The following is a 23629-nucleotide window of genomic DNA, read 5'->3' as shown; positions in this document are numbered from 1 at the left end:
AGCGTCTGAAGCGCCAGCCGGAAGTGGTGCACGCTACCTTCCTGCCCGCCGAGCATTGAACACAGCTCGTACCGGGAGGAGGTTTTCAGCGTGCCACCACCAGCAGTGAGTGCAGGGTAAGTGAATTACGAGATAGTTCAAAGATAAGCAGTATTTTAAAAGAAACCAGCTCCCTGCTTGTGCAAAATTAGCAATGTATTAAAAAAACACTAACAATGTTTTTTAAAAGCCGCAAATTCTGCCTAAATAAAACAGGGTGCTGAGCGTGATTCCGGAGCGATTCTAACCGTGCCCTTGCTCTGCCACAGCAAGAGTAGTAAGCCTTTGGTAGATGCACTGGCAGCAGTATTTATGCGCCTCTTCCGACGCCGGGTGCAGCAACTAGACCGCTGCCCTGAGCGTCTGAAGCGCCATCCGGAAGTGGTGCACGCGACCCTCCTGCCCGCTGAGCATTGAACACAGCTCGTACCGGGAGGAGGTTTTCAGCGTGCCACCACCAGCAGTGAGTGCAGGGTAAGTGAATTACCAGATAGTTCAAAGATAAGCAGTATTTTAAAAGAAACCAGCTCCCAGCTTGTGCAAAATAAGCAATGTATTAAAAAAACACTAACAACGTTTTTTAAAAGCCGCAAATTCTGCCTAAATGAAACAGGGTGCTGAGCGTGTTTCTGGAGCGATTCTAACCGTGCCCTTGCTCTGCCACGGCTGTGGTTGTGCCGCTTGGCAGATTGGGGAGTGTAGTTTTCCCCCTCAAAGTCCCTCGCAGGCACAAAACAGGTCCGGCGGCATGCAGTCAAAAGGCAAACTAAAGGAAATGAGGATTACAATGTCAGGCTCTGACCAATGGTGCCTGCATTACGCAGTTTTTACAATGCAGTGCCCGGCGAACTACCTTTCCCAGAGGGCTGTCCTTCTGGGAGGGGCCGAATATGTATATCGGATGAGGAGCTCATGGAGCGGAAAGTGTATTGAACCATGTCCTCCTCCTCTTTCCAGGCAAGTTGAGGATTCCGGCCAGGCGCTCTTCCCTGAGAGCGGATACTTCCCTGTCGGCTCTCACAGGACTCCGATAGCCTTTCTCTCCCACAGCTGCTCCTGAGGGTATCGAGAGATTTCTACAAGCTCAACAAAGACGGATGTAGACCGCCGTCTATGAAGACGTGAGAGATGTCCGTGGCTCATGTCCTCCGCGGTCACAGACGCTTCCTGAGAGGGATTCCCCCTCCTGAAAGCCACCAATGACTCAGATAAGCAGCGGAGCCACGCTGCTTCTCCAAAACATATTACACAGAATTAATTACGCTTCATTGAAAACCCTCGCTGTGGACTGCGTAGTGATACATTTTAATAACCCTTATACTGGCCTTTTCTTAGAAACCTTGAAAGATCTTGCTCTAGGAACACGGAGATTATTTCTTTAGCACTGGAGCATTTCTATAAACAGGGACCAGCTACAGGAATTGAACAGAGGGGTAGGTTAAGATTAGGCCAGCCCATGCTACGACATATAGAGTACCCAAATATTGCGCCGGGGGTCAGGCTCTATAACAGACTCGCCGCCTTTCTGATTTGGAATCATGCGATTGACCACCGACACCTACCTACCCATCGCCCCCAAGATTGGCCAACACTGCTCCTATTACGCAGGTTCCCCACTCGCCCCTTTACCAGCAGGAAATAGAGGAAAGAAATATGATAAGCCTAGTTACATGGAATGAGGCGGGAATTGCTTCAAAGGAAGGAAATGAGGAGTGGCTTAATCATTTGCAAACGATGGACATTATCTGTTTCCACGAAACCTGGTCTAAGGACCCAGTTTTTTTTCTCGGGGCTTGGCTATTCACAGACCTGCTGTGCCCTCTGCGTTAGGCAGAGCTAAGGGTGGTCTCCTGACCTTAGTTTCTAACACAATACCGGTACAGGTAAAACAGGTGGACTCCCAGAATAACTGTTTCCAAATGCTCCAAATGGAGTTTACAAATGATGACCATCGGATATTAATTAATTTTTACAATAAGGATTTTGGGGGCAATATGAAACGAGTGGTAGAAGATTTAAATAACTTTGACTAATCAACTCACAAACACAGATGGGTCTTCCTAGCATAATCTGGCTGGGGGATTTTAATACCCATCTGTGTAAGCACAATGATGCTAGTGTGTGTGGGATGGACGATCTGCACGGCAACCCCCTCTCACACTTTACACATAGTGAATATGGTGACACGCTCAATAGGCTACTGTACATAAGGCAACTGACCGTAATTAGTAGTGGCAAGACAGGTCAGATAGAGCCAACATTTAGGAGGAACGACTCAGAGTCCACTATAGATTATATTTTAGCCTCCTCTGTAATACAAGATAGAGTGGACCATCTTAGCAAAATTATTGTTATTTGCCATAACAATCGCGCAATATTACTTACTCACTTAAGTATCCATGAAAAAGCGAAGGGATATCAACCAATAGTGAATAACATCGCACTATCCAGAAACAAATGGTTACCAAATGAAGTGGGCACAGGTAGAGAAAAAGAGTCTGGTTTCTGCCATATTAGCCCAAGTAAGGGGGGATATTTTTCACTGCTTGGACGAGGACGCTTCTCCCTCCCTTTTAGTCTCCCAGTTTAGAGCCCTTCAGACAAAATTAAAAGCCGCACTCACTCGACATAAACCAGCAAACGGCACATCACCTGGCCGTTGGTTTGATTCATCATGCTCGTCAGCAAAGCGAGCCCTTATAGTGCCTTAAAAATCCACCCTAGAGATCCGGCACTCATAAGATCACTTCATAAAGATTATAAGCAGACTAGAAGTACACTTAAGAAGGAACTAAGAGAGAACGCCTGGTATGATATTGAACAAGCTGCAAGCTCACATAATAGTAGGGAGTTTTGGAAGTTCATAAATACCCCATACTTTAAAGAATTAAATGACCCATCTCTAGACACGCATGTAAAGGAAGATGCATGGATAGGGCACTTCCAAACCATCTTCGCACGTCAAACTCACCAAGAGCTCCCTCAACCTGATACACTGCCCCCCATCCAAGGAATCCTGACCTTCTCACTGCATGAAGTGAGAAAAGGACTGGAAGCCTGCGTTCATGGGAAAGCCCGGGGACCAGATGGGGTCCCAATCGACCTCTTCCAGGCCAACTACGACCTGTGGGTCCCTTTAATTACAAACGTTTTGAATAGCATAGCAGTAGAGTGTCCCCCTCCATCCTGGAACCACAGTGTAATAGTTCCAATCTTTAAGAGCTGTCCCAAGAACTATAGGCCCATCTCCCTCCTGCACACAACTGCCAAATTTATGGGCCGACTGTTGTTAGCAAGGTTGGAGGAGTGGGCACAAGAACGTAATATTTTAATGCAGGCGCAATACAGCTTACAGAAAGGTAAGGGGACAGTGGACCAATGTTTAAACCTCTCGCTTTGCATCAACAAATATACAAAGGCCAAAGGTGGGAAGTTTTATATGGCCTTTACGGTCCTGTCAGCGGCCTTCAATTGTGTGTCCCATTCCAAATTGTGGCTTATGATGGAGGGCATGGGGATCGATCCCCTGATTATCCGTTTTATTCGTCAGCTGTATGCCAATGCCTCTGTGCGGTTTGGCAGAAACGGGGAATGCACACGCTCATTTAAGATCGAGAAAGGAGTCAGACAGGGATGTGTCCTCGCCCCATTTCTTTTTTCCATCTACACCAACGGGGTGGAGGCGACACTGTCTCGTCTCTCTTTAGATGTGATACAGAAAAAGACCTAGACCTTGTAGGCACTTATACATTCATCTATTTTAGGGTGTACTGTATGTTGCATAATTATTACAAATCCTAATCCCCAACCATTAGTTATCAGGGTAGTCAGTATATCCTGATGATGTGCCACCTTTAACAATCGCCCATTCCCTAAGAAAAACATCCAGTTGCGAGACAACAGAAAAACACACACTTAGTGTCTGATAATAACCCAAGAAAGACTAAAAAAGTGTGTGAGAGCGAGATGGCACCTCACGGGCGCACCACCAACGGGAACCTGGCAGGTACTCACCAGGGTTGCCCTGTTCTCATCATTGGCACCATCAAGCTCATGAAAGAAAGGTGTGTCCAAGAAACACAAAAAGGAAGTATTTTGTGAAGATATGCAGTGAAAGAAGACCACTTTATCCTGGTGTCGAATTTTCTGATTTTCAAAATGATCTACTTACATAATGGCAAAATTAGGTGTGAAACAGGCTCCCATTAAAACACCTTTACACTGCAGATACACATTGTTCTCAAATTGAAAAATGTTTTTCGTGAGGGCAGTTTCCAGGAGGGCCCTTGAAGAAAGAGGTTGGGGTCCAAGGTGCACAAGGTCTAGTGTCCTATAAGGAGGTCATTACATCAAGACCATACAATCGTGGAATATTGGAATAAAGCATTTCAATATCTAGACCAACCATGAGATCTTGTGAGGGGTCAAAGTTAAGATTCTCTATTTGATTAATCAAATTCATGTTGTCTTTGATTTAAGTGTTAGTGTGGCGAACAAAACCCCATATAAATGGATCTACATATTTGCCAATGGGTTCAAGAACAGATTCACATCCTGAGACGATTGGTCTTACTGGAGGATTCATATAATTTTAATGAATTTTAGATAGTATGTAAAATACCCAAAAATAGGGCCCTGTGGAAAGATTGTTTAAAAAGAGTAACTTGTGACGTATAAACCCACTGAATTCCGCAGCTTTGGTAATATTGTGAATATTCCTGCATATTTTATTTTGTATTTTAACTTTTTATAAATGAAACTGTATCTACTTTTATGATACATTTTTAACGAATAAAGTATTACAAACAAACAGAATATTCCTGCGAATATTTTTGGTAGGGTCATTTCTGAGTAAAGGGTAATGTTCAGTATTATTCAGTTGGCGAAGGGCTTCTGTTCTGTAGTTGGTGGAAAATCATAATTACGATGTCACTGCCTTTATCGGCTGGTTTTATGACTATCTCAGTTTGGTTGCATTAAGGTGGTGAGTGCCATTCTTTTTGTTTTATTTATATTATAGGGAAAATATTCAAAAATGTTTTCACTTTTTTTTACTTCATTAAGGAACAGTTTCTCAAATGTAAGTATGTCACTGGGCATTGATATGCAGATGGAGTTAAAGGTAGATGGGGGATAGAGACCTGTACTGTCTCTCTAAATGGGAGTCGGTTCATCTTGGTAGGAAGCATCTATTCTAATTCTATGAAAGAATCTTAGTAGATTTTCCTGAATTTGAAATAAAGTTGCTTCTCTTAGTAGGTACAAAGCTACGACCTCTGCCTAACAATCTGGTCTCTTCTAAGCTCAAAATTTAATTAGATAAATTAAAAATAGGAATTGTCTAAAGTGTTAAGTGTGATAATGTACTCACATAAGTTTAAAGTCTGTAATAGTGTGAAATAAAAATTACCTTGGAACCAATGTCACTTACAATCACCAATACTCCCGAAACAGTTTAAAAGAAATTATTTAAAAAAAACAACATCACAACAGAGACATTATTAGGTGATTCGTTCCGAAATCATCCCAAAACATTAATTCGTCAGCCTAATATCAGTAAATCCTAACACAATAGTCCCTCGAATTTAATTAAAACTGTTGCCACGGTTTTAATTAAATTCGAGGGACTATTGGTTCCAAGGGAATTTTTATTTCACACTGTTTGTGTTGGTACCCTGTCCCTTGGATAGTTGGGCCACTCCCTCTATTTTTACATAAAGTATGTAACAACCACTGGAGCCAAAGGCGTTAGGGTGTACCATGGAGAAAAAACACAAGTACTCCTACTGGTTTCGTTTAGCAAGAAACTTATTTAGTTATTTTGGATTGTCAAAGAGTACAATCATTGATAAATGAGTATCAATGAAGACCTGTAAACATTCTACAATAAACAACAATGGTGCTCTTTTTGAAATAATGTGATATCACAGTGCAAGTGAATATAGTGAAAAAAATCACAGAAAGTGATCATCCATAAGGTAATACTCACTTTTCTGAGTATTAATTAAATTAGCAGCTCATTTTTTGGAATATGTTTTTCATGGGTCCTTTAGAACTTGAGGGGGGGCCGCAGGGGAATATAACATTTCCTCCAAGAATACCAACATACATAATTTCTGTAAAGTGGCCTCAGTTCTGTGGAAATACCAGCGCAAAAAACAATATATGCCTTCTCTTACTTAATGTTTTAATTTCTCCGAGCTGATAGGACCTTCCTCCTCAGTCCCCATTCTAGAGGACTTCCATTGTCCACGAGACCCATGTCTCACCTGGATACGTAAATGATGCCTTCTAGAATGTCTCCCCAGTGAGTCCTCCCCCATTACCAAAAGGGGTTTTCATCACCATGGCTCCAAAGAAAAGACAGCAGAGTCCAAGTGTTTTGATTCTGATATTACCCACTTTAAATCTGCAGCAAATTAAAATAGTATACATGATGGCTAAAGGCCAGCGTCATATTCAAATTGAATACAATGTTACCTGTCACGCTTAATATTAAAAAAGTTTCTTATTTATTTTCTCAGAAATTGGAGGATACTATTTTGAAACCAGAAGCCGCAAGAGAACACAGGGGGCTGGCCATCCGCGGCGAAGGGGAAAGATCCAGCTTCACCTCTGTCCCTGTTCGGATCCGACAAATCATCACAGATAACCTGTCAGAGGATGCACGTGAAGGTACACTCCTAAAATCTTCACCCACAGTCCACCAAACACAGCACACTGATTCTGAGCTCACATGGAGTTCCAATTACATTTCACTCAAAACATTGTGCCCAGGGTTGAAGTTCTTGGTGCAACAACCACGTGAATCCCTGCTTGCTCTTCATTTCAACATTTTTGGCCCACCAGATAAGTTTTTCTGCACAAATTACTTCTATCCTTAGTCCACTTCCCGGAAAGGGTTGCTCACCAACAGAGTAATCTGCTCTGGAGATAGGGATTCACTTTAAGAGATCCATCTTTTTTTTTTTAATATGTTTTTATTGCGAAAATATAGAGTAGGCACAAAGTACAATAACATCCAGATCTCATACGCGGATGGGATAACAACATGCTGTCAACAGGATAATACACAGCCAAATACGGCCCACATCCCGGAGGCTGGGCGGCGTAGGAACCAAGCATGTAGTGTGGATAGGAGAGATGCATTCGTGCCCTAAGGATACAAAACTATCAGTACATTCGCTAATTTTCTCATTCTGAATTCTTATCGCGTTTAACATTGCAACGATAACCAAAACCCCCAAAAAACAAGGCATCAATAGTACAAAGTCTAAGGAAGTAAGTCATAAATGTGGGGCCCAGCGAAGGCACGGACATTATCAAGTAGTCTGGACCTATGGGGATCGCAGCTATGTACAAACAGACATTCTAAGGAAACCCGGTGTGGGTACATTGGGCTCCTACACCTGATCCAGACTCCCCACTTCGGAACCCTCCTCAGGACAGTCAGACTCCGGATCAGTGGGAGAAAACAATTCAGCGCTGGTGGCATCCGACTCATCCTCTGCTAGCCCCTCCATGCACAACACCCTCCAGGCAAGCAGATCATCCTGTAGTTTCTCATCCCTGCGAGTGCGCTGCATGTGCGTCTCCTCAGCCAGGGCCCACTCTCTCGCATCTCTCAGCCAAAGGGAAAGGTCAGGTGCCCTCTGCCCCATCCAAGTGATGGCCACGCGCCTCCTCGCCAGGACCAACAAGAGTTGCAAGAATTTATAAGACAGCTTCTTCTTCCTGGGCTTGGGTACCAGCGCCAGGAGACAATGGAGCGGGTCCAAAAGGAGCCTGATATGCGTGGCCCGGGCAACGTGGGGCACTACTTTCCTCCAAAAGTCCTGAACCGGAAAGCAGACCCACGCTAAATGTAGAAAGCCCGCTCTCTGCGCTCCACACCGCGGCAAGTGTGAAGTCTATCCGCCGAGATGCGATGCAAGGAGACAGGGGTCATATAGGTTCGGTGGATAAAGTTAAAATGTATAAGTTGAAAACGCGCATTACAGGAGACCTTGTGGGTCAAGAGCCCAATCCGCTTCCGCTGGTCTGGCTCCAGTGCCACCCCTAAGTCCGTCTCCCAGGCCGCCCAAGCCGGCGCCGTCGGGGGGGTTGAGTCTCGGCGCATGGCCGAGTAAAGAAGGGAGATCAATCGTTTGCCTCGCCCACAGGACAGTATGATGTCGAGAGTATGCGTGAGTGGAGGGGCCTGTGGATACTGGGGCCATGTTGCCTTGGCCACGTCTTGAAGGCTCCGATAGTGGAGGTATTGCCCTCTTCCCAGCTCAAAGGACTCCCTGGCTCGTTCAAATGATAGGAAAGAGTTGTCTGGGTAGAGATCTGCTAGTGTCTCACATCCACCAGAGCGCCACTCCCGATAGGACATAGTTTCTTCCAACTGGAGTACCGGGGCCAAGATCCATATCGGAAGCTCCCTATGAAACGGCGCTCGCCTCAACACTTTCTCAACAAACCGCTGCCAGACGTCGGCCGTGTGGCGCACCACATATGGTAGAGTGTCATCGGCGCCGCGGCACTGCATCAAGGCCTCTCGTAGGACCCTTTCATTGACCGTACCAGCCAGCAGTGTCAGGTCCCAGTTCTTCTCCTCCGCAAACCATCTCGCCGCTGGGAGGAGTTGCGCCGCAAAGTAATATAGTTCGAATCTCGGGGCCTCAAGGCCTCCCTCCTCCCAACAGCGCACTACCGTGCGTAAAGCTACTCTGCTGCTCCCACCCGCCCAGTGCAGGGAGGTGAGGAGCGAGTCCAAAGTGCGAAACACTCGTGGAGGCAATGGACATAGGGTGTTCTGTAAGACATATAGGATCCTAGGGAGCATCACCATCTTGGCAACCGCCAACCGTCCCATAAGAGAGAGAGGAAGCGCATTCCAAAAGGTGACAGACTTGCGGAGGGCCATAAGCACCCTGTCCACATTGTGAGTCAGCAGGGCCTCATCAGATGTGGCTACCTGAATACCAAGATAGCGGAACGCCTCCCGCTCACAACGGAGGCCCAGGTAGGGCCTATCCACGCCGGGGTCTGGGACGCAGCCCGTCAGCGGGAAAACCAGGGATTTGTTAAGATTAATACGCAACCCAGAGGCCGCACCAAAGCGGTCCAGGATCCGCATCAAGACGGGAAGGGCCTCAGAGGGGGAGGTAAGATAAAAGAGTGCATCATCTGCGTATAGGGATATCACATTAGTAGTGTCACCCACGGCTATCCCCCAACGCTGTAGTTCAGCGCGGGCGGAGACGGCAAGGGGCTCAATCGCGAGCGCGAAGAGGGTAGAGAGGACAGCCCTGCCGGGTACCCCTCCCCAACGACCACTCCTCCGATCCCAACCGCACCCTGGCCCGGGGCGCCCCGTAGAGCACCCGGATCCAGGCGCGAAATTCAGGTCCGAACCCTGTCCTCCGGAGCACCTGCATCAAATATCCCCAGTGCACCGTGTCAAAGGCTTTAGCTAAATCGATCGACACCAATACATGAGGGCCCTCTCGCCCCCGTACCTCATGCAGGATATGGTTCAGGCGGCGCAAATTCATCTTCGTATTACGACCCGGGATAAATCTGAACTGGTCGGAGTGTATCAGCCGAGTCATGAGTGGGGCAAGGCGAGTGGCCAATAACTTAGTGAGGATTTTTGCGTCCGTATTAATCAAGGTGATAGGGCGGTACGCCGCGGGGTCAGCACTATCACCGCCCGGCTTTAAAATCATGCACACCTCTCCCTGGTTCATGGTGGGCGGAAGGGCGCCCCTTTGCAGAGCCTCACTATAGACTTGCAACAGGAGGGGAGCCAGGACGTGTCCGAAGGAATGGTAGAACTCTGCCGGGTAACCGTCCCCACCAGGGGCCTTGGCACGAGGGAGGGCGGCCATTGCCGCAGTAATCTCACCCAGTGTCAATTTCGCGTCTAGTTCTTTTGCCGCCGCTTCTGGCAAGGCTTGGAGGTTCAGTTCCTCAAGATACGAGTGATAGGTATCTTCCGTAACCGACGGGTCTGCCTCATACACCGTCTGCAGATGATTCCGGAGGACCTCGAGGATATCGGATTCAGAGTGGACCATAACACCATACTGGTCGCGCAAGGCAACTATCCTTTCCGGAGCAAACTCACGGCGAAGTATCCAAGCCAGCAGGCGGCCAGATTTATCGCCTTCACGGTGGAGACGTTGCCGGTACTGGCCCAGAGTAAATTTGTCAAGCCGGGAGAGGATGTCGTGGATTGATACCAAGGCGTCCTCCTCCGCCTGTAGATCTAATGCTTCCGGATCGGAGCGGGACTGGGTGCGCCTAAGCGCAGCTTCTGCGTCCCGCAACTCACACAGTAATTGTCTTCTGACCCCATAGGTGAGGCCCATACATGCTCCGCGCACCACTGCTTTCAATGCATCCCACTTAGCAGAATAGGGCAGCTCATCACCCCCCCAGTTTAGGTCCACATAGTCCGATAGTGATGTCGCTACATGATCCTTACCCACCGGATCCTGGAGGAGGTCAGCGGGCATTCTCCATGTGCGGGGGCGTGTAACTCGATCAGGCCACTGCGCCACGCACGTCACAGGGGCATGGTCCGATAAATACCGGGCCTGATGGGTAAACGTCAAGGTGAGAGACGGAGTGAGGTTAGCCGCAAGCACGCGGTCCAATCTACTATGGGTACCATGTGTTGGGGTGTAGCATGTGTAGAGCTTCTGAGCAGGATGACAAGCCCGCCACACGTCCAGCGCCCCAAGATTGTGCATCACTTCCCGCAAACGCGCCGTCATACGGGGCTTAGTGCCCGACCGGGGCGGATGGCGGTCCAACTCAGGGTGCAATATGCAATTAAAGTCCCCAAACCAAAGGAGGGGTGCATCCAAACCAGGGGCCACAAGATCCTGGATCCGAGAGAAAAAAGGCCGGGTCATCGGTGTTTGGGGCATAGGTGTTAAGCAGCAGGAACTCCTTGTCATCCAATCTAAGTCTCACCAAAAGGTATCTACCCTCCACATCTGCGTCAATATACTGCACAGCGCAAGGAATCCCCGGTGCCACCCAGATGAGGACCCCCCTAGCATATGTAGAGAAGGAGGAATGGAAAATCTGGCCCCTCCATTTCTTGGACAGGCGCTGCGCACCGTCGTCGTCTAAGTGGGTCTCCTGCAGACAAGCTACTGAAATCCCATGTCGTTTAAGAAAGGTGAGGACTCTGTGTCTCCTAGTGCAAGTACCCAATCCACGCACATTCCACGTTAAAAATTTAAATCCCATGGCCAACCATTACGCCTGTTCGGGCCACAGTAGAAGTACAACATGACCTGCCCCCACCCGGTCCCCACAGTAGTCAGACTTAAAGGAGGAGCTCCACGAGGGAACCCTCCACAAACCGGATTCAACATACACATGATGCCAGCAACAACTTCTGCGTAAACCCCAACCCACCCTCCAGCAACCCCAACACCCGAAACATTTGCAAAAACAGATTCCCCACCCCCACCCACGAGCGAAAGGATAGCAACAAAGAAAAATGCCTCCCCGCCCTTCCCCTGCCAGTGCCAGGACGTACACAGCCACCCCATACAATCCACTCAACACACACTCACACACACCAAGTCAACCCCACCCACCCTCCCTCCGAGCTCCCCGAAGAGCCCAGGGACCCTAAGATAGTGCCTGGGCATGTCTATCCTCCCCTATTTGTATGTCGGGCAAGTAGTTATGCAAGGCAAAAGTTGGCCCCGCCCTCCCCCTCCGCCCCACGTGCCAGAAGGGCGCTAGTCTTCCATCACAGTCTATGTATCCAAAACCCTCAGTAATAGCAAGGAGTTGTGGTAGCTAACCAAAGTGTCAATAGGAGGTCTCACAAGTGGTGGATATCCACACATATAGGAACATGTACCTCAAGTCAACAAGTTATTCCAGTCTTGGCTCAGGGAGGGCTGTCTCCGGGACCAACGGGATCGTAGAGTCCGTGGCCAACGGTGTTACCTGTAGAGTATCTGGAACCAAGACCTCACCAGGGGGAGAGCTCCCTGGCCATACCGGCTCCGCTCTCAACGGCGATACCTCCATTCGAATAGCTCCATCCGCTCCCACCGTAGGTCGGTTCCCAGGAGATCCACGGGATCCCGATCGGCGTCGTCCCCTCCCTCGGCGGCGCTTCTGTGGTCTAGTCCCCCAAGTTTCACGGGGGCCACCTCGCTCACCCGGGGGCAGGTCATCTCCTCTGATCTCGAGCCACTCCCATACCTCCGCTGGCGTCTCGAAGAAGTGCGCTCGGCCCTGGGAGAGCACCTTGAGTTTAGCTGGATACAACAGCATATACTGGAGTTTCATATCACAGAGTTTTTGCTTGACTCCCAGATAGGATTTCCTTTGTTCCTGCACTTGTTGGGTGTAGTCAGGGTATATTGACACGCGGCTGTTTTCAATCATGAGGGATTCCGCCTCCCTTGCAGCTCTCAAGATACAGTCACGGTCTTTATAGTTCAAGATCTTCGCAATGAGGGCTCTAGGAGCCTCGCCTGGGCGCGGAGGGGGCACAAGGGCTCTATGCGCTCGTTCCACGACGAAGACGCCGGACAGACCAGACGGGCATAGATGGGTACAGATCCAGGTTTCTAGGAAGCGTTCAGAGTTTCCCGCCTCCAATCTCTCCGGCACTCCCAGGACCCTTATGTTACTCCGACGGCCCTCCCCTCCGCGTCCTGAGCTCGCCTCTCCAAGGCCCGAGTGGTAGATGTAAGTTGCGCAACTGTCTTCTGCAATGAGGCCACTTCACCCTGTAGTTGTGTAATATTGCCTTCTGCATCTGAAACTTTATCTGCCACTTTGTGGAGGTCGGTCCGGAGTAGATTCACATCTATAGAAACTGTCTCTATTTGCCGCTCCAGGGCAGAGTGGGAACCCTGAATAGCTTTCAAAAGTTCGGCTCTAGATGGTTCCGCAGGGCCTTCGCTTCCGTCTTCAGGGCCCGTCTGGCGCGTAATCCTCTGCGACTGCAGGCGTGGGGTAGTGTATTGAACAATAGTGTTAGGTTGGGAGCCCTTCGAGGACCGATCCTTGCGAGTCGCCATACTACTAGATGGACGCTGCACTTGACTAGTGCTTTCCAGAGGACCCACCTTTGGCTCGCCGGCCTGGGAAGGTGAGTGCGAGGATGTCCAGACCACGGCCAGGCAGCGGAGAGGCCGCTGCTAGACTCGCGTCAATCAGGTCACGGGCTATGTCCAACGCCAGCCAGGCGACCCCACAACAGTGGCAAAAACGATGGTAGCAGGCTCCCGACCTCTGTGTCACGTTAAGAACTCAGCCGTGATCAGGGCCCCGCGTCTGCCAAAGGAGTGACCAGGGGCCGGCTGGACCGTTCGACAACGCACCCCTCAGGGATCCCTCCACCTCCAGCCGTCGACAGTTTGGGCCCAAGGGCTCCAGGGGCACTCCTCCAGGCGGGCACCCACTTGCAGGTCAAGCTGTATTCAGGAACTCCCCCCTCGCATGCGGCTACAGTGCCACCCGGGAGCCCCCAGGGCAAGCTATCCAAGATGGCGGGCGAGCGCGAATCGGGCGCCAGCGCCACCGCCACTTTCCAGGCGCCTCGTCCCACGTCTCCCGCCAGGAACTGGGGCACCAGCAATGGGCAGCGGGGGCGTATCGTGCAGGCTCCCGTGGTGAGAGGGGAGGGGCAAAGCCTAAGGTCCCGTGTGTCCCGGCCAGGGGCCCAGAAGAGGCCGACCACCCAACAAGTAGGGCCCGTCAGGGGCCAGGGTCAAAACACTCACGGAGTCCCCCGTGCCGTTCAGGGTCCCCAGAGTCGCAGGCGGCCGTCAGCCGACCCTCGGCGGAATCAGCGCCCGGCCGGGCCGTCACAGCAGGGGCCTCGCCAGGGACGGGCGGCGCTGCGGTCCCTCCGTCAGGCAGGCAGGAACTCCGGGGGTCCGTGGCTGCCAATCGCCACCGCCAGATGCACCCCAGTGGTGTATTTCAGAGCGCCGAGGTCCGCCAGGGAGCCCCTCGTGCCAGGAGCTGTTGCGCGTCTGTACCAGGCGGCCGCTCAGCGGACGGCCCCACGCTCTAGACCCAGACCGCGGCGGCGCGTAGTTCAAAGCGGCGCCGCGCACGTCGACGGCGCCACCACCACCGCTCACAGCCGACCTCCGAGTTTCTCCGTCAGCCCAGAGGCTCCAGGCGAGTTGGAGAGGTTTCCGACATCGAATTCAGGGACTTTGGCAGCCCAGGCAGGATGTTTGAACAGGATTCCTCGGGTCCTCGGGACGGAGCTGGTAGAGCTCACGTCCTGTCGGCCATGCTGCTTGGCCACGCCCCCTCAAGAGATCCATCTTTAACATGGTAAGGCTATGGTATGATTAATGGTTAATTGCAGATAATTACAAGGAGAGGTACCTTACCTCTGTTATATATAGCTCTCATAGAGAGCCTCTATTGTTTATTTTAGTTTCTAAATGTCATAACTCTCTGCTATGACATAGCAATAGTTGATAACAAAACTGATTATCCGCTGTTTTGATGTCATATAGGCCTTCTAGACCAGCCTGACAAGGCTCTCTGAGAATCAGCGCAGCTCTGCTTGTCTGCTTTGTCTAACTGCAGAAAATGCAGTTTCAGGAGGGGGGAGTTAGGCAGGGAAGGTGGTGGAAGTTGGTCAAGGATGGCAGGAAAGGTGTATATATATATATATATATATATATATATATATATATATATATATATATATATATATATATATATATGTATGTATGTATATATATATATATATATATATATATATATATATATATGTATGTATTTTTTAACCTTTGGGACAGGGACACACAACAGAGGCCATGTTTTGTATGACTTCCCCAATGATCCTCTGCTACCATGTAGCAGTTGAAAGCATGGACAGATTTTTTTGGGGCCATACATAACATAAAATTATAGATGGGTAACAGTGAATTCTGAGGGTGTTTTTCACCTCCGGGTTTTGAGTAGCTTCACTCTATGCTGAGTACTGAAACGCGGTCGCCAGTAGGTAGTTATAGTTAGGATCTACTTTCCATAGGAAATCCGCAACATTCTATTGGGAATAACTTTGGCGTTGATGGACGGAATTGGCTGAATTTCTCCAAGAAAATGGCCAGCTCCGCTCCGCTCCTTCCCTGAAAGTTTGGGGGGGATTCGTCAAGCGGGGGCCGAGATAAAAGGGGGGTCCCAAAACGTGTTTTCCCCATGTTAATTTCCATAGGGCGGTTGGACTCACTTTTAGCCCGAACGGCTGAATGGATTTCCACGAAACTTGGCAAAATTGTAGGGACTGGTAGCCCGATGTGCCTTTGCTATGTCTCAAGATATGTGCTCCAGTGTATTTTGAGTAATTTAGGTTCAAAAAAATATATATCTATAAGCGCGCCCCAGTACGCGCACCGGGACGCGCTCCAGAGCGCTACGCGAGTTCGCGAGCGGAAAGCTGATTGGCTCTCGGGTGTCTGTCAACATTCCAAACAGTCCGGAGCGGCCGCCATCTTGTGTCTCGGTAGGATCGAGACACAAGAGGTGGCAAAAACAAAGGGGGAAATGAGCAAAAGGGGGCAGGGTAGACCCCCCTGACCCCCTAGGTTTGATGTGGGGGCCATAAAATTTAATTTGCGCGGGGGCGCGCCCGGTACGCGCACCGGGGAGCGTACCAGGGAGCGTACCTTGGGGAAAAAAGAATGACAGATTTTGAAAAAATTAAGCCATTTTTTATAAATTGGAGGTAGTTCTAAAAAGAACTGGTTTTTTTCTTCTTTTTGTTTTATATTTTTTTAATGTTTTATTGAACATTTTGTACTTTTTGGGCTTTTATGAACTATTTTATATTTTTTTTGATATTTTTATGGGGAGAAACAAAAAACAGGGAATTGTAAACGGCTCAACTGGAGCAAAAAAATCTGTAAAAAATATGTTTTTTTGGGGCAATTGTGGTTGTCACCAGCAAGGATGATGAGCTTTATGCTCTGCTCACCATAGGTGATGGTCTTACCACAAAAAATACATGTGATCCTGAATTCACCAAACCGTGGTTGTATGCTTGGGCTCATCTCCCTTGTCTCTGGTCTCGATGGAGTGTGTTGCTTTCTTTTAAAGGTGCTGGGTGAAGATTGGGGAGGGTTACTGGCCAGTTCTCTCACATCTGCAGCAGCATAGTTGTTGGGATGCCTGCGCTGCATATGCCGAATCATGGTGTAATTGCCAAATGAATATTTCTTATTAGGGTTCCCCCTTGAAAGTTCAATGCCACAGATTCGGCAAGTCACCTTTGGCGCATTCACTTTCTTCTTGCCCTCTGGGATGGAAAAAAACTCCCATACAATGTGCTCCTTTGGCCTATATGGGGTATTGTCTTCTGGCAGGAATGTCCTTCTCCCCTCCTCCTCCTCCTCCTCCTCTTCTTCTTCTTGACCACCAATGTGATGTTGTGGTGGTCCTCTTGGGGGTGGTGGTGGTGGTGCAGATGCTCCAGCTGCTGCTGCTACTGTAGCCATTTAAAGTACAAAAGATTAGTCACAGATCTCCAAACAGGTCTTCCTCAGTCAAAGGACAGTCAGAATAAGGAAAAAAGGTGGGGGCTTTCATCATTTGGAGAAATAAAAACTGTCCTGGACCAATGAAAAGTGTTATTTTCAGGTCACATGACCCGGACTTTCATCATTTGGAAACCAAAACTGTTCTGCACCAATGAAAAGTGTTATTTTCAGGTCACATGACCCGACGCGCTTACGCTACGCGCCCCGGGGCGCGCCCGGCGGCGCTTACGTTGCGCGATCGTATGCGCTCGGGTGATTCCGGGTGCGCTTATGCAGTGCGTCATATGACGCATCACGCGGCTACGCGATACGTCACGATGTTGTTTTCGTTCGCGGCAATAGCGCTAACGGGACGCTCACCGGTACGCGCCCCGGGGCGCGCCGTAACACTGTGCTTACCGGTGAGCGCATCGGTACGCGTCCCGAGTGCGCTCCGGAGCAAAAAAATAAAATAAAATTTTAAAAAAACATAAAAAAAATACTATTACATAAATATACAATATAAAATTTGTTATAAAAAATATTACTTTTCATACCTATAGAGATTTGCTATTAAAAAACCTTTGAAATTCACTGAAAAAACCATAGGTTTCACACCAGTTATAGTTAGGAATTAGCATTTAAAAAACCTATTAAATTCACTGAAAAAACCATAGGTTTCACACCAGTTATAGTTAGCTGGAAATTTTACTCGCATAAAACCATTGAAATTCCCACGTTATAGTTAGTTGGACTCACTATAACTTGCGCGTGCAATGCACTGCTGACATGGTCAGTGACATCACTCATGACATCACTCATGACACCATCCTTGTGACAGAGTGACAGACCTCCTTTCACTGTAATGTAACCCTTGAACACATTCAAAAATAAAAAAAATTATTTTTCAAAAAAATGAACATACCCATATCAGTTACAACAACCACTTCAGTAATTCCACCATCTATATACACATCTACTCATTCACCAACAGTTGTATGTAGTCACTCATACATATACTCACTCATCATATCTAGTGATACACCTATACATCCTGTTACACACCGACAGTCATCCAAATGTTACTCACACACATACTCATACATGCAAATAAACTATTGAACATCCATTTATTTGCATATACAGGTATACACACACTACCACCTTACTTCTAAGAAAACATACACATATTTACTCTGTTAAACAATCACTTATAGAAACACATACTTATTTAAACAGGAACTCTTACAATCTTTCTCTCACATATACTCAATTATATACATCAACATTCACATATACTAGATTAAAACATAAGTAGTTACTAATAAAGACACTAGTGAGACAGTCATTCACTCACTAACACACACATATACACACTCATTCACCCATTCACTCCTGCACATATGCTGTCTTCAAAACACATAGAAACAGAGAGTCAGTCATTCATGCATGTATGTGCTAAGTAATACCCCCACCAAACCATACAGACACTCATACTGATACTAAAAAAATATCTAATAACCCATATACATACACATGTAGCTACTCACCAACCTATGCAACCACTTATACACAAAGTGAAACACTAATACATATATTTAAATATTTAAACATTACTCACTAATATATGTATTCACTAAGATACACTTAATAAGCCAGTTAACCAATCAATTTTTTTTTTTAAACATCCATGTAAACACTTATTTAAACATTTATTCTTCCATCAATTTTTACATATACATATATAAAACATATTTATTTTTCAGAAAGACACACATTCACTGGATGGTGTCATCAGTGATGTCATGAGTGATGTCACTGACCATGTCATGAGTGATGTAATATGTGACGTCATTAGCAGTGCATTGCACGCGCAAGTTATAGTGAGTCCAACTAACTATAACGTGGGAATTTCAATGGTTTTTGCGAGTAAAATTTCCAGCTAACTATAACTGGTATGAAACCTATGGTTTTTCCAATGAATTTAATAGGTTTTTTAAATGCTAATTCCTAACTATAACTGGTGTGAAACCTATGGTTTTTTCAGTGAATATATATATATATATATATATTGTTAGAACCCTGTTAAGAGGGTCGCGGGGCACGCAGTGGTATTGGACCCAACCGAGGTGGTTGAGGCCGTTTACTTTTAATGTCCTGGGGCCCACCCTACTATGGATCCTGCTCAGTTGGGTCAAGTGCCTACTTCTACACTGGACTCTCAATTGGTAACATAGCGTGAGCAGTCATGGCTCCCTCGGAGGGAAGTATAGAACAGATCAGTGAAGAAGACTCCTGACTTAACACAATACATCAATGTCCAGTCAAACACTTGTTTATATAAAAAAAAGTATTTTAATTCTAATTCTACACATGCAAAGGTAAACTACATTCAAAAAGCAGTAGAACAGTCCCCCTTAAGGTAGGCACTATTGTAGGTGTCAAGCCACCCCCGAACTACTAAGTTCCCATGTAACAGAAGTATTGTTATTCCCCACTCACATGCAGCAACATCCAGGGAATGTAAACTAGTAGGCCCTTTTCACGGAGTTCCCTCTCCCCCTCCCCCCTCTTGGAGTCAGCCAACAAGGTGTAGTTACTTAGAGTTCAAGTAGCATTGCAAAAACCAAAGGCATTATATCCTCTAGAGCCTGGTAGGCCTAGTTCTCATCTTACCTGCTCCAGCGGTACGAACCCTGTCTGCGGTGCAGTGTGGTTCTCACCCGGCTTGGCAAAATCGGGCTGCACATGTTCATATGCAAAGCTCTTGGCAGGCGCCGCCTATCTCTCCTGAGCTGCACTTACCGACTTCCTGACGATCAGAGTTGCTCCTGCTCCAGTCACATGCGGTGAGTCTGGTTCCTCCTTGCTTGGGGATGGGAGGCAGTCTCCTTGCTCCGGTGGGGCTCTGAGGGCGTCTCCTCTGTCCTCTGGCCTCCTCGGATACAAAGCCTCCCTCGTCTTGGATGTAGCAGTAATTTGGGTCATGGGTAATGACCCAAACATCCGGCCTCAGCCCTTCGAGTGGCTTTCCTGGCATATGGGGTCACTCTAATGAACCTCACTGTCCGGTCACGCTGACCTCTGGTTGCCTCTTCTGCAGCCCCTTCTGGTGCATGGAGTTGACCCAACTTCTCAAACACAGGCGATGGCCTGATTGATGCAACAGTTTCTTACCACCTGGAGGCCCCTCTTGGCATACTGTGTAGCCAAACTCCACAGTGCTGCACACAGGCAATGCCCCGTTCGATGCAGCAGTGTTCTGGGTGTATGGCAGCCCCTCTTGGCATACGTGATCTTCATTCTTTACAACGCAGTACACGGGAAATGGTCCAATCGGAGTAGCACAGTTCTCGGTCCACGGCGGCCCCTCCTGATATACATGGCAGAGGAACTTTCTAGCGCAGCACAAGGGCAACAGCCCAATCTGTGCGTCACAGTTCCTCACACAGGAGGTCTACACATCTGGGCTCCCCTCTGAATCTCGATTCCTCCAACACGCTCCTCTTCCTCACGGGCACTCCGGTCTTGGTGAGCAGGCAGGTACTGGTGCTCCAGACTCCATGGCAGGTGAACTTGGTTTCCCTGGGTGATGTCCCCTCACCCAGCCGGGAGACTAGCAGTCTAGTCCGCTAGTCCTGGTCACAAGCAGAAGTCTTGCAGAGCTTCCCCTCCGCATGCACCCCTGCTGGCTGCTCGGCAGATGACAAAGTATGGGTACTCAGTTTCCTTATAGTTCTTTTCCAGACATAAAATGAGTTAAGGGTCTGGACCTTTGAAGTTTCAATCTGGGGTTCTGCTTCTTTGATATGGGCATCTCTCCCCTTTATCCTTCCTTCAGAAGATGTCTGTCACAGCTGGCAGGACCCCAAAGCTGATTAATTCACAACAAGATTCATGAGAGTGACCGGAGTTCACACCTGAATGTCACCCACAGTGATCTGTGCATCAAAGGTTAATCCCAGGCCCTCAACCCTACCCTTTGATTCCCTCACCAGCCTCACCTCCCTCTTCCTGAAATGTGTTCCTTTCCTTGTGATCTGTCACTGAATCTAAGAGCCCTTTGTAATACACAGGTAGAGATTGGCTCCCCTTCACCCAGTGCTTGTCCCACCCAGCTCACAGGAATGCAGCCATATACAATTCTGTCTGGGGAAGATTCCTCTACTCCTCATGTTTTCACCTGGTAGGCCTGGGCTTCCCAAAATAGAACCTAAGGTCCTCTTTGCAATGTACAATTTCTGCACTCCGCTTACATCCAGAGCACTCTCCTCTGTCTAGTATTGTTGTGCACATGTACGATGCTACCACCAGCATTTCCGCATGCAGTACAGACACTCAGTCTGCGCACACTGTTCAATACTACAGTCTCTCTGTACAGCACCAGTGAGTCTCTTTAAACACCCTCTGCCAACGGATGTATGATGTTATAACGCATACTTTTACTCCGCAGACCATTACAACGCGACTTTTACTCCGCATACCGTTACAACGCATAGCGCCTTGGGGCGCTGGATAGTGGTAAGTATAATTTACTATTCTAACTCCAGTCCCCGTGGACCCTAGGGAAGGTGTTGGATAGTAAATTATACTTATTTCCTATCCTAGAGCGCCCCCCAGCGCAATGCGTTGTAATGGTATGCGGAGTAATGGTCGCGTTGTAATGGTAGTGCGGAGTAAAAGATCCGTTGTAACGGGTGTATACCTCTGCCAACGCACACATTCATTTCCTATGTGCACACTGATCCACACTGCACCCTCTGTGTAGTGTATGTTCAATGGCCGCAAGCCAATGGGGAAACAGAGCGCTTCATGAGGACCCTCAATAAGGTCCTGCAAATTGCAGTCTCAAAGCAGGCTGATCCGGAAGTGGCGCTGCACAAGTTCCTGCGTGAATACCGCAGCACTCCGCACTGCACAACACATAGGTCTCCCTGGTCCCTGATGCTAGCTGGTCCCCAACGGGACACCAAACCAGCTGCCAACGGATGGGCTCCAGAACATTATGACCCTGCCAACACTCAAGAACGAAGAGCAACAAGCGGTCCAACAAGAAAAGGAGAGACAAAACCAGAATCATCGTGCCAGGATGCACAGTACTAGTAATGAACCGCCGCAGCGGAGGGATGTTCCACACAGCATATGAGCCTGGGACGTGGACCGTGTTGAAGATCAACGGAACCGCCATCACGGCTCAAAAAGGCAATGTGGTCATTACACGCAACGTATCCTGGTTCAAACAAGAGCAGGATTCTGACTGAAACCAAATGCATTCCAGGCAGAAGGTGGAGAGAAAAGAGTGGAAGACCAGTTACCTGGTCCGGCTGAAGAACAAGCTGTAGCGAGCCCACTGTCACCCGCACCAACAGAGGTTGAGACAAATGCGACCCCCAGCATGTCATCACTGAGCAACACTCCGGTGACTCGAGCAGATCCTCACCAGAGATATGACCTGAGATCCAAGGCCAAGTCAATGACTCACAGACTACGTGTTGATTTTGATTATTATGAATACTGACTTGGGATGGGATGTAGCGGTCTAGATACTGAGAGGGCATTGCCCCCAGACCTTTAGCTTAGATGGCTCATACACATTGTATTACTCTCTGCCCAGGCGTGGCCAGAGAGAATAAAATAAACAGGCAGAAGTTGTTTGCGGCTTCCGGCACAGACCTGCATACTCTGTGGCTGTGTCAGTTATTCATCTCCCCAATCTGAGGCCCAGTAGGTAATACTACACCCCGTTACAAGCCCCAGGCCCCCAAAATAAACACTCAAGGGGACAAAACCAGCACACTAGTCCTATTTTTCCGGCTAGCCCCGCTCTCTTGTTCTTCAAAAATCGCCATCTCTCTAGGGATGGGCGGATGGGTGTCTTTTCTGAACTGCGGCTCTTGCTGCAAGTTCCAGTGTCTGCAAAGAGTACCTCCGAGGTGCGTGGTCTAGGAGGAAAAAGGCCGACCACTTTCCTCGCTGCTGTATAAATGCCCCGGCTGTGGCGTACACTGATGATGTCACACTACGCTCTCGAGAGTCCTCAGCCACCGGCTGCCTCCTGTTCAGCTCCTGCCCGTGCCATGCCTAATAGAGCCCCTCTGCCACGTGCAGGGTGCGCCTGATTATTCTTTCCATAGTATTCCAAATTTGAAATAACGCAACATGTGAGCTTTTTTATAAAACTCTTTAAACAATAATGCCAAACATCAAGGACTTTTCTTCAAACTTTAGCCATGTTCAACCGTAAGTACCCCTTAAATCACTCCCACTTCTCTTGCGCTACAAATCAGGAAGCAGTGCACTGTCTATATTTTCCCCCAATCGGAAAAATACACACTTAAAGTTTATGACTCTGACTCCACTACCTGAAACTTTGAATACTACAGACTTCTTCAAACAAGCATTTTCAGTGCAATAGGTATCGAATTGCTGAAAGTTAGAGCTATTGGCTTTGCAGTTGATGTTTATTTTATTTTTTCCCAAAAAAATATCCCAGTAGTAGCATAAGTAATACATTAAAATCCATTCAGAAAGGAAAGGGTGCAGTACCACAGGCTTTTACTTGGTGTCCCTGTGGGGTTGTAAAGTAACCTCTAATAGCCACATAATGCACCTTTAATGCAATTATAAACAGAAAAATGCAGCTGAGCATACTTTTCCATTTCCATGTTTCTTGTTTTAATTGGGGGCAGGTGGATGCGAAACCAGTGGAAACGAGAGGCACTGCTTTATGTTTCCCATCAGTTACCACTAAATGTAAGTGGTGCCTGGCTTTGGAATCAGGAGATAAGACCAACTGAATTTGGGAATTCATACTGGAGAGAAAGATTGAAAAGCAACATATTAGATAGGCAGGAAGCGCGGGCAGCGTAGTGACAAAATACTCAACACTCACCATGCATAAAGGCACCTAATAAAATCCAGACACTAAGGGGTCGATTAGGATCGCGGACGGACTTGAGTCCGTCCGCGACCCCTGAGGAGGAGGGAACATCCGCATGGGCTGCGGCGTTCCCTCCGATCTGATTAGGATGTGACCGCCAGGGTGGCGGTCACATCCTCTATCT

The 23629-nt window shown here is 48.0% G+C and overlaps 1 protein-coding gene across 1 annotated transcript in view; it reads left to right on the top strand.

The window, feature by feature from the left end:
• CROCC2 (ciliary rootlet coiled-coil, rootletin family member 2) overlaps positions 1–23629 on the top strand; it is a 1301560-nt gene that overhangs the window by 33030 nt on the left and 1244901 nt on the right. Inside the window, exon 2 of the mRNA XM_078665477.1 lies at positions 6564–6714. Within this exon, the coding sequence (XP_078521603.1) occupies positions 6564–6714 (151 nt within the window). The remainder of the gene's footprint in view (positions 1–6563; positions 6715–23629) is intronic.

This window comes from Lissotriton helveticus, chromosome 11 (genome assembly GCF_964261635.1).
Source record: "Lissotriton helveticus chromosome 11, aLisHel1.1, whole genome shotgun sequence".
NCBI lineage: Eukaryota > Metazoa > Chordata > Amphibia > Caudata > Salamandridae > Lissotriton > Lissotriton helveticus.
The sequence above is the reverse complement of the archived record's forward strand: the minus strand, read 5'-3'. Positions and strand labels throughout refer to the sequence as shown.